We start from the raw sequence: 11,622 nt of genomic DNA, 5'->3' as shown, positions 1-11,622 counted from the left end.
GTGAATTTTGGCCTATTACTCCTGACAGAGCTGGTGTAACCGAGTCAGGATTTTAGGCCTCCTTGCTCGCACACGCTTTTTCAGTTCTGCCCACAAATGTTCTATAGCATTGATATCAGGGCTTTGTGATGGCCAATCCAATACCTTGAATTTGTTGTCCTTAAGCCATTTTGCCACAACTTTGGAAGTATGCTTGGGGTCATTGTCCATTTGGAAGACCCATTTGTGACCAAGCTTTAACTTCCTGACTGATGTCTTGAGATGTTGCTTCAATATAGCCACATAATAATTTTCCGTCCTCATGATGCCATCTATTTTGTGAAGTGCACCAGTCCCTCCTGCAGCAAAGCACTCCCACGTGAGGATGCTGCCACCCCCGTGCTTCACGGTTGGGATGGTGTTCTTCGGCTTGCAAGCCTCTCCCTTTTTCCTGCAAACATAATGATGGTCATTATGGCCAAACAGTTCTATTTTTGTTTCATCAGACCAGACGACATTTCTCCAAAAAGTACAATCTTTGTCCCCATGTGCAGTTGCAAACCGTAGTCTGGCTTTTTTTATGGCAGTTTTGGAGCAGTGTCTTCTTCCTTGCTGAGCGGTCAATATAGGACTCGTTTTACTGTGGATATAGATACTGTTGTACCTGTTTCCTCCAGCATCTTCACAAGGTCCTTTGCTGTTGTTCTGGGATTGATCTGCACCTTTCGCACCAAAGTACGTTCATCTCTAGGAGACAGAACGCGTCTCCTTCCTGAGCGGTATGACGGCTGCGTAGTCCCATAGTGTTTATACTTGCGCACTATTGTTTGTACAGATGAACGTGGTACCTTCAGGCGTTTGGAAATTGTGCCCAAGAATGAACCAGACTTGTGGACGTCTACAATTTTTTTTCTGAGGTCTTGGCTGATTTCTTTTGATTTTCCCATGATGTCAAGCAAAGAGGCACTGAGTTTGAAGGTAGGCCTTGAAATACATCCACAGGTACACCTCCTATTGACTCAAATGATGTCAGTTAGCTTCTAAATTAGCTTCTAAAGCCATGAAATCATTTTCTGGAATTTTCCAAGCTGTTTAAAGGCACAGTCAGCTTAGTGTATGTAAACTTCTGACCCACTGGAATTATGATACAGTGAATTATAAGTGAAATAATCTGTCTGTAAACAATTGTTGGAAAAATTACTTGTGTCATGCACAAAGTAGATGTCCTAACCGACTTGCCAAAACTATAGTTTGTTAACAAGAAATTTGTGGAGTGGTTGAAAAACAAGTTTTATTGACTCCAACCTAAGTGTATGTAAACTTCCGACTTCAACTATATGTCAGATCAAAAAGACTGGTTCTGATTAAATTAAGATTTCATGGTAAAAACAAAAAAAATCTGTAAATGCGCAAGGGGTTCACATACTTTACAGCAGCACCGTTAGCACTGTTAGTGACTGACAGCACTGATGTCTTCTCAAACACAATGAAGAGACATGGGTTCAGAGAGGAAGTCTCTTCTCCCTACAGTCAAGCTGTTGCTTTATTTGAGACTTTTAGAGTATGTGAAAATACAGTAAAATAGCCCTAACATTTTACCGCTATATTTCCCACAAATGAACATCTTAACATAACGACAACAGCAATAGTTTCAGTGAATCAAGTTGACATGATCTGAGTTGACGCATTGAACAGTGTTAAATTATTACAAAAACAGATATGTAAAGTGACTTTTTTCTAGAAAGCACTTGTGGTTCGAATAATCTGAGGAAAACTCCACACATTCTTCATGTTGTTAACTCTGTCTGGTTACAAAAGCAATGTCAAACTGACTACTGTAGTTCTGTCTGTCTGACCTACTCCCATCATTTACCCACTCAATAGTCCCTTTTCAGCATTTTTTTTTTATACACGTTTCTATTCACACATGGCAACAGGAAGTATCATCACAATATAGCATAGCAACAGCAACCATGTCCATTGTCCACTGAGAAGTTTCCTGTTCCATCTTCCTGATCCGACTCCTCCACTACCTTCTCCGCAGAATGAAAGTCTTCTCCTCCACCCATCCAGTAAAGATGGCTGCTGTGCCGTCCTTGTGTTAAGGATTGATCCCCCAGTCAGTGCACTCCACAAACCCTACCCCAGGACCATGCAGCACTTCCTATTCCCCTCCTCTCCTCTCTCCACCCTGAGACTTCGTCTCGGCAGAACCAGTCCACTTCACCGTCCATCAGTCCCAAAAAATATAACGTAAACAGCTCCAAAAAGATTCGCAAACACACACAAAAGCATATTCTTTCTTTTTTTGTCCTTGTTCCTCAGCAGTGCAAAACGAGAATAATAGAGGATTTCTTTTTTTTTTATTAAATAAAATTGAACAAAACAAAACCAATAAATAGAGTTCCTCTGTCTGTCATATATTTCTGTGTATCATACTGTACTGTATATATATATATATATATATATTTGTCTTGGTGGGTCTCTACATGAGCACACAGCTCTTGGCCCGGTCCTTCTGCATGGCAGGGGCAGGATCCAGGGTATCAGTCCGACCGGGCAGGGGGGGCAGGGGCAGCTGGGACACCCTTTTGAGGCCCCGGCGGGAGCTGCTGCGTTTCAGCTGAGGCTTGTGTGGCCGCCGCACAGACGCCAGCGTGGTGATGTGGAACACGTCCCGTACGCTGTTCTCCGACACCTTGGAGGTGCACTCCACGTAGGCTACCGCACCTATCTGACGTGCCAACCCACTACCCTGAGGGGAGGGAGGAGAGGAGGGAGGGGGTTAGAGACCATTATCATCATCAACAACATCAAGAACATTAAGAACATCATCAAGAACATCATCATCAACAACAACAACATCAAGAACATCATAATCAACAACAACAACATCAAAAACATCATCATCAACAACAACATCAAGAACACCATCATCAACAACATCAACAACAACATCAAGAACATCATCAACAACATCAAGATCATCATCAACATCAAACACATCAAGAACATCATCAACAACAACAACATCAAGAACATCATCAACAACAACATCAAGAACATCATCAACAACAACATCAAGAACATCATTATCAACAACATCAAGATCATCATCAACATCAAAAACATCAAGAACATCATCATCAACAACAACAACATCAAGAACATCGTCATCATCAACAACATCAAGAACATCATCATCAACAACAACATCAAGAACATCACCATCATCAACAACATCAGAACATCAAGAACAACATCAACAACATCAAGAACATCATCATCAACAACATCAAGAACAACATCAACAACATCAAGAACATCATCATCAACAACATCAAGAACATCATCCTCAACAACAACATCAAGAACATCATCATCAACAACAAGAAATCAAGAACATCATCATCAACATCAACAACAACATCAACAACATCAAGAACATCATCATCAACAACATCAAGAACATCATCATCAACAACAACAAGAACATCATCATCATCAACAACAACAACAAGAACATCATCATCAACAACAACATAAAGAACATCATCATCAACAACATCATCAACAACATCATGAACATCAAAATCATCATCAACAACAACATCAAGAACATCATCATCAACAACATCAAGAACATCATCAACAACAACATCAAGAACATCATCATCAACAACAACATCAAGAACATCATCATCAACAACAACATAAAGAACATCATCATCAACATCAACAACATCAAGAACATCCTCGTCAACAACAACATCAAGAACATCATCGTCAACAACATCCTGCTGTTGTGAATAGTATCTACTGTTCTTCTTGAGGTACCATGACAGTTCATTCGCCATAACCTAGCACCAATGAGCTCACGTTACTGTAGTGAGAGACAAGCAGGAGCCACAGAGATGATGCTGGTCTAAACATCATGTCTATAGTGCAGACAGTTGAACCTGCCCTACATCTAATGACTAATCCATGACACTCCCTCTCTCCATCTCACTCTGTCTCTCTCTGTCTCTCCGCTTTCTCCTGCCACGTTCTGTTTGTTGCTGTTTAAACTGAGCAGAAAGCCCACCACAGAGAGCCCAGTGGGCTAGAGTTTTCCTCCCATTGTTTGGTACATGTATATGTATGGGAGACTAGAGAGGAGAAACTAACTCGCTGTCCAAAGCCTGCCTGGCATTGTGTGCTGCCTGCTTCCCCCCAGGTCCAGTGTTATCAAAGCTCACTGACTGAAAGGATACATCGAACGGATGAAGTTTCAGTTTAGAATCTATGGTATTTTATTTGCCCTCTCCTCTCTGGCTATCTTTCCTTATTCTGCATTGGATTATGCCTAGTCCGGTTTCCCTGTTTTACATTGGTTTGTCTTTACACCTCCAATGGCCCTCTCTTGGGATCACATGCACTCACACACAGATGGGGCCTTTCAGAACCACAGGCCTGGTGTGATCGTATCAAGGCTCCTTCCTTCCAGTCACACAGTCACAGGAAACGTCTCTATTAGGTGGAAACACCGATTTAGAGAAGGAGGGTGGGAGGGAGGGAGGAGAGAGAGAAAGAGAGAGGTTGAGAGGGAGGGAGGGAGGAGAGAGAGATTGAGAGGGAGGGAGATGAAGGAAGGGTGGGAGGGAGGGAGATAGCGAGGGAGGAAAGAGAGAGAGAAAGAGAGAGATTGAGAGGGAGGGAGACTGAGCGATTGGCGAGAGAGATTAAGGGAGGGAGAGAGATTAAGGGAGGGAGAGAGAGAGAGCGAGAGAGGGGGTGAGGAAGGTTGATAGAAACGAAGTGAGAGGGAGAGATGGGCCTGACAAGCAGCAAAGCTTTATCAGACCGTGGCCAGATGAGCGTGTAATGTGTAGGGTTCACCCTGTGGTCACCTCGCCTGTGACTCCTCAACTCTGCTACCGGAATTCCATTTGAGATCAACAACAGGATAACAAGCTGGGGGATATTGGATTAGATCAGCAAAACTTGGTTGTTGGGAGCCTGCCAGGCGCTTGTACTGTATGTGACACAGATTCCCTGGCAATTATAGACAGGTCAGAACAGTACAGTACCTGCCTCAGACAGAAATAGAGTATGACGTAGAACAAAAACACAACAGCCCTAACATGAGCCTCTGAAACATTGCCCATGAGCTTAATGGTATCCCACTCTATCTTTTGTTTGTCTATTTTATTTACATGCTTTGTTTTTTTCCCGTTGCTTTTTTGGGGGACTCTATCTGTTTTTTCCCCAGTGGCCAGCACACAGCCGGCCCACAGCCGGCCCACAGCCAGCTCACAGCCGGCCCACAGCCAGCCCACAGCCAGCTCACAGCCGGCCCACAGCCAGCTCACAGCCAGCTCACAGCCAGCACACAGCCAGCACACAGCCGGCCCACAGCCAGCTCACAGCCAGCACACAGCCAGCACACAGCCGGCACACAGCCAGCTCACAGCCAGCACACAGCCAGCACACAGCCAGCCCACAGACAGCTCACAGTGGAAACGGTCCTCGGTTCCCTGAGCTTTTGTGTGTATATGGGGGGGTGAAACAGCCCCACAGCCCCTCCACTCTGTGTATGTCAGACACGGGAGAGCATCAAAACACGCAAAAAGAGGATTATTTCAAAGATTTACTGACCTGTTTATCACCCGTCCCTCGTTCCCTCCATCATTACCATGCCCCTGGCTAAGAGGATGTGGTAGCGTGCGATAAAAGGCCTTGTTTATCAAAGTCTGTTTTTCTATTTATTCCGCCTTTTCAAAATCCCTAAATCTGCATGAATATTTAATCTCAGGGTAAAATGTGTCTCGACTCCTGAGACATAAATCCTCTACATACCCACCCCCCACCCTGGCACCCCCTAAACCCCCTTTACAATAACCAACCTCCACATCGCTGTCAGCATATTAGAGTCAGAACGCCAACCTCTGCAAAATGTCTGCTTCAGTGTGTTTCTATGTATAGGGTAATATGTACATAATGTATGTGTGGGTGTTGATATAGCAACTGTGGGTGGCAACATCAATGCTGGGTTAAGGGTTAAAAGCTAGTTTGACAATGGGTCGGCTCTGTCTCTCTCTTCTCCCGTGCGTGTCTCATTATAACTCGATTGGTTTCCTCTTTCTCTTTTTTTGAAAGATCCGTCTCCTTCCTGCTATGTTTTTCTCTCACTCTTTCATTTCTTCCTCCCTCCATCCTTTCCCCGCCGCTCTTCCTCTGCTCACCTGTTCGTGTGTGATGGGGATGAGGCGTTGCTTGGACAGCTCTCTCAGGGTGCCCACGTCTGTCCTCATGTCCAGCTTACAACCCACCAGAACCACCTTGGCATTGGGACAGAACTCCTGGGTTTCCCCCTGCCACTGTGGGATGGACACACAGGCAGGAGCATGTTAACAAGGAACGCATAAAGAGACAGGCAGACAGGCAGACATACAGGCAGGCAGAGGTTAATGAAGAAACAGAAAGAGAGAGGTAGACGGACAGATCAAACCTAGTAAAAATACTGTACATGTCAAATACTAGAGGTCTAGTTGATTTCGTTTCCCCCCGTTGTGATTATGGAACCAATGGAATAGTTCCAAAAGTGCAAATTCCAAGCCAACTCAAGCACACCTCAATTGGACCGAGGTCAGTATTTGATCCAGATCTGGGACAGACAGACAGACAGACAGACAGACAGACAGACAGACAGACAGACAGACAGACAGACAGACAGACAGACAGACAGACAGACAGACAGACAGACAGACAGACAGACAGCGCATCAGTAAATAGCCAGCAGCGCTCATCAGTCAGGTCACCTCACCAGCAGGACATTCCTATGAAAACAGTGGAATGACTCCACACAGAGGACCTTTACATTCTCTGGCCCAAACTACCCTGACCTGCGACCCCCAGGACTCTACCCTGGCCACGCAGCTCATAGAGGAGGAGGGTTGACCCTGGCCCCTGATAACCAAAGAGGATGAACCGTTTCTTTGTCTCACCCAAATCTCTCTGTAATAGACATTAGGTTAGTCATTAGTCTAAACGAATGTAAATGAATGACTTTGCTTCCGTGGTCTCCCTGTGAGACTTCTGTGCTGTTCCCTGTGTACTTGTGTGAGTCTCCCAATATAGCTTCACGCAGTTAGATGAATACGCAGATCTATGATTAGATCTCAGAGGAATCTATCATTTCACAATAATTGGGAAACTGTTTCAATGAGCTCCCCCATTAAATCGGTGCTCTAAATTCTCTTTGCCAATTGAGTGGTTTGGATAAGACTTCCTAATCCACTAGAAATGGAGGAGAGAGATTTATGTGTGATATAATACAACGGTATGAGATTCATTTCATTTCTTTCCACTCTCTGGCTTGAGTCAATAGAGCTATTTTAGGTAGAGCACAGAACAGAAAACCCTGTGCAGTCCAGTTGAAACAACACACCCTGTGAGATGAAATGTCATCGTTCAGACTTCAGCTGGGAAAAAAAACATTCTGCTTCCCTCCTGCCACACAAATACCAAATAACACCCCCCAAAACATTGTGCATGTCTGACTTCATCCAGGGGCCACATGCAGAATGCAGGGGTGTTCAGCCATCCGTCAAGAGTTAAACAACCTTTGACCCCCCCCCCCCCCCCCCGCATGCTCCACCCCCATCTCTTCTATACCATCCAATAACTTTGCACCCCCATTCTCTATCCCCTCCCGCTCCTGTCATCTGATGACCTTGGTGACAGGCAAGGTCACAGAGGTCAAGAGTCCAATTTGGAACGGTGATTGGGCAACAGGTTTCCATTCGCCGCAGGTTTTTTAAATTACCGGGGACAGTAGGGGTCAGGGGGTCATGGCAAACCCCCTAGCAGGGGATTCATGGGAAAACCAGAAGCTAAGTCGACAGATGGGTGCACTGAGCCCTGAGACTGAGACGGGAGGGTAGAACCAAGGTGTCGTGTGGGTCAGCTCTACAGAGCCTGTGGCTGGGGCGTGTTTTACCAGCTCCCCTCAGACCACTAAACATGTCAACAGAGCCGCCGTGGGAATGCATTTTACAATGTCCTGAGCTCACAGGAGGAGACCTTCAAAGAGACGCGCCACACATGGCCTCAAGATGGAGGACTACTGAGAGACCGCCGAGGGCCAGCGAGACTGGTTTACATGACACAAACACACACACACACATTACACACATAAAACAGTCATATAACAAATTTACTGACACACACAAACTCTCTCATGAGAATAGCTGTAAAACATTCCCATGACCACGTCACCACCTTACCACACTCTGGCTGGTTCCCTTCCCAAGCCCAGTATCAAAATATCACGCCCCAAAAGCCACCATAAAAACGTTAACTACCAGCATCTGTCCTGGCTTCTCATCTAGTATGAAAGTCCCATGAATGCCCAGATTCACATAAATACTCAGTCCCCTTAAACAGCTGTTCTCTGATTGGTTGTTGCATAGCTAATCTGCCATTGCTGGAGCTCCACTCCAAATCCCACCCCAGCCGGGCTCCAAGGCCTCCTCTCATTCTCCAGTCTGACCTCCCATTCCTATAGGGGTCAGGGGTCAAGTAGCCCTGCTTGTTTCATGGCGATAAAGGGGGGTGGCTCTTACCCCCCATCGTGATTTCTTCTATTGTTGATGGGTCAGAATGTGTGCTGGCTATAGACAGCATGGGAACTCTATATGAGAAGTGAAGTCAGAACACTTTGGATGAGAATGTGACAGTTTTTGCCGATTGCTTCCACACTGAAAGGGAATGCTTAGACAAAAGCATCAAACCTTTTGTAACCATGCCTTAAACAAAGGCACCAAAAGTACAAACACATTTACTCCTTTGCACTTTGTTTGCAATTCTGCAACACACTTTGCACTTTGTTTGCACTTTGTTTGCAATTCTGCAACACACTTTGCACTTTGTTTGCAATTCTGCAACACACTTTGCACTTTGTTTGCAATTCTGCAAAACACTACACTGTTTCTTACATTAGACACTTCATTGAAGAAGGAAATCTCTTGCAATCATCGGGAAAACACTTTTATTCAAAATGCAAAACATACCTGAAATTGGCAACACCCACACACACATGAAAACACTTCTACAGTAATTAAACACCAATTAGTCTGAGCTACAGCGTTACATATAGACCTCAGGTAACATCACCTCTTTGGTGAGAACTTTGCAAACATGGAGGCAGTGAGAGCGAGAGGAAGAGGAGGAGAGAGAGGAGTGGGAGGAGGACGAGGACAAGAACAAAGAAGGGGACCAGGCAATAGACGGAGACGTATTTCCGACGACATTAGGGACACTTTGGTGGACCATGTCATAACTCATGGCCTGACGATGAGGGAGGCTGGGCAGAGAGTCCAGCCCAACCTGAGTCGCTACACGGTAGAATCCAGAATACGGACATTTAGACTGGAGAACAGGTATGTCTTCTACTTTCTACACTAGACTGTACCTATGTAATTGTTGCACATCATTCTGCATCACAGTACAATACAACGTAGTCCTACAATATTAGGTCTATGCTCCTCAATGAACCAAAAAATAGGTATAGTACTGTGAAGTACATGTAATACAGTTTTGATGTTACTGTGTACAGTATGACAGTACAGTATGTAAAGCAGAACCTAACCAATGACATAATATTCTGGAATTTTCTACAGAACTGCCAGACGACCTCCTGAGGGTGGAAGGCCACGTCTGTTCCCCATGAACAGGAACTGGCCGTTGTCAATCTAGTGTGGGCAAACAACACCATCCACCTACATCAACTACCAGAGCAAATCATCTCGGATCACACAACATTCCATAGTATCAACCGTGTCAGTATGTCGACACTCCGCCGCATCTTGCTTCAACACCAACCTACGATGAAGCAGCTGTCCAGGGTTCTATTTGAGAGGAACAGCGTTCGATGTCCAGGGTTCCATTTGAGAGGAGCAGCGTTCGATGTCCAGTCTTCTATTTGAGAGGAACAGCGTTCGATGTCCAGGGTTCCATTTGAGAGGAGCAGCGTTCGATGTCCAGGGTTCTATTTGAGAGGAACAGCGTTCGATGTCCAGGGTTCTATTTGAGAGGAACAGCGTTCGATGTCCAGGGTTCCATTTGAGAGGAACAGCGTTCGATGTCCAGGGTTCCATTTGAGAGGAGCAGCGTTCGATGTCCAGGGTTCCATTTGAGAGGAACAGCGTTCGATGTCCAGGGTTCCATTTGAGAGGAACAGCGTTCGATGTCCAGGGTTCCATTTGAGAGGAACAGCGTTCGATGTCCAGGGTTCCATTTGAGAGGAGCAGCGTTTGATGTCCAGGGTTCTATTTGAGAGGAGCAGCGTTCGATGTCCAGGGTTCTATTTGAGAGGAACAGCGTTCGATGTCCAGGGTTCCATTTGAGAGGAACAGCGTTCGATGTCCAGGGTTCCATTTGAGAGGAGCAGCGTTCGATGTCCAGGGTTCCATTTGAGAGGAACAGCGTTCGATGTCCAGGGTTCCATTTGAGAGGAACAGCGTTCGATGTCCAGGGTTCCATTTGAGAGGAACAGCGTTCGATGTCCAGGGTTCCATTTGAGAGGAGCAGCGTTCGATGTCCAGGGTTCTATTTGAGAGGAACAGCGTTCGATGTCCAGGGTTCTATTTGAGAGGAGCAGCGTTCGATGTCCAGGGTTCTATTTGAGAGGAGCAGCGTTCGATGTCCAGGGTTCTATTTGAGAGGAACAGCGTTCGATGTCCAGGGTTCTATTTGAGAGGAACAGCGTTCGATGTCCAGGGTTCTATTTGAGAGGAACAGCGTTCGATGTCCAGGGTTCCATTTGAGAGGAGCAGCGTTCGATGTCCAGGGTTCATATGAGAGGAACAGCGTTCGATGTCCAGGGTTCCATTTGAGAGGAACAGCGTTCGATGTCCAGGGTTCTATTTGAGAGGAACAGCGTTCGATGTCCAGGGTTCCATTTGAGAGGAACAGCGTTCGATGTCCAGGGTTCCATTTGAGAGGAGCAGCGTTCGATGTCCAGGGTTCCATTTGAGAGGAACAGCGTTCGATGTCCAGGGTTCTATTTGAGAGGAACAGCATTCGATGTCCAGGGTTCATTTGAGAAGAACAGCGTTCGATGTCCAGGGTTCCATTTGAGAGGAGCAGCGTTCAATGTCCAGGGTTCTATTTGAGAGGAACAGCGTTCGATGTCCAGGGTTTCATTTGAGAGGAGCAGCGTTCGATGTCCAGGGTTCTATTTGAGAGGAGCAGCGTTCGATGTCCAGGGTTCTATTTGAGAGGAACAGCGTTCGATGTCCAGGGTTCCATTTGAGAGGAACAGCGTTCGATGTCCAGGGTTCTATTTGAGAGGAACAGCGTTCGATATCCAGGGTTCTATTTGAGAGGAACAGCGTTCGATGTCCAGGGTTCCATTTGAGAGGAGCAGCGTTCGATGTCCAGGGTTCCATTTGAGAGGAACAGCGTTCGATGTCCAGGGTTCCATTTGAGAGGAACAGCGTTCGATGTCCAGGGTTCCATTTGAGAGGAACAGCGTTTGATGTCCAGGGTTCCATTTGAGAGGAACAGCGTTCGATGTCCAGGGTTCCATTTGAGAGGAACAGCGTTCGATATCCAGGGTTCCATTTGAGAGGAACAGCGTTCGATGTCCAGGGTTCCTAT

The 11,622-nt window shown here is 45.9% G+C and overlaps 1 protein-coding gene across 1 annotated transcript in view; it reads right to left on the bottom strand.

Moving 5' to 3' along the window:
* Positions 1-1,509: 1,509 nt before the first annotated feature.
* The window catches only part of LOC120034408 (rho-related GTP-binding protein RhoN-like), a 34,387-nt gene continuing 24,274 nt past the window's right edge, over positions 1,510-11,622 (bottom strand). Inside the window, exons 4-5 of the mRNA XM_038980947.1 lie at positions 6,204-6,338; positions 1,510-2,734 (exon numbers count right to left, since the gene is read on the bottom strand). Coding sequence (XP_038836875.1) covers positions 2,465-2,734; positions 6,204-6,338 — 405 coding nt within the window. The 3' untranslated portion in view covers positions 1,510-2,464. The remainder of the gene's footprint in view (positions 2,735-6,203; positions 6,339-11,622) is intronic.

The sequence above is a fragment of the Salvelinus namaycush genome, chromosome 41, assembly GCF_016432855.1.
Source record: "Salvelinus namaycush isolate Seneca chromosome 41, SaNama_1.0, whole genome shotgun sequence".
NCBI lineage: Eukaryota > Metazoa > Chordata > Actinopteri > Salmoniformes > Salmonidae > Salvelinus > Salvelinus namaycush.
This window is presented reverse-complemented; position numbering and strand designations above follow the sequence as displayed.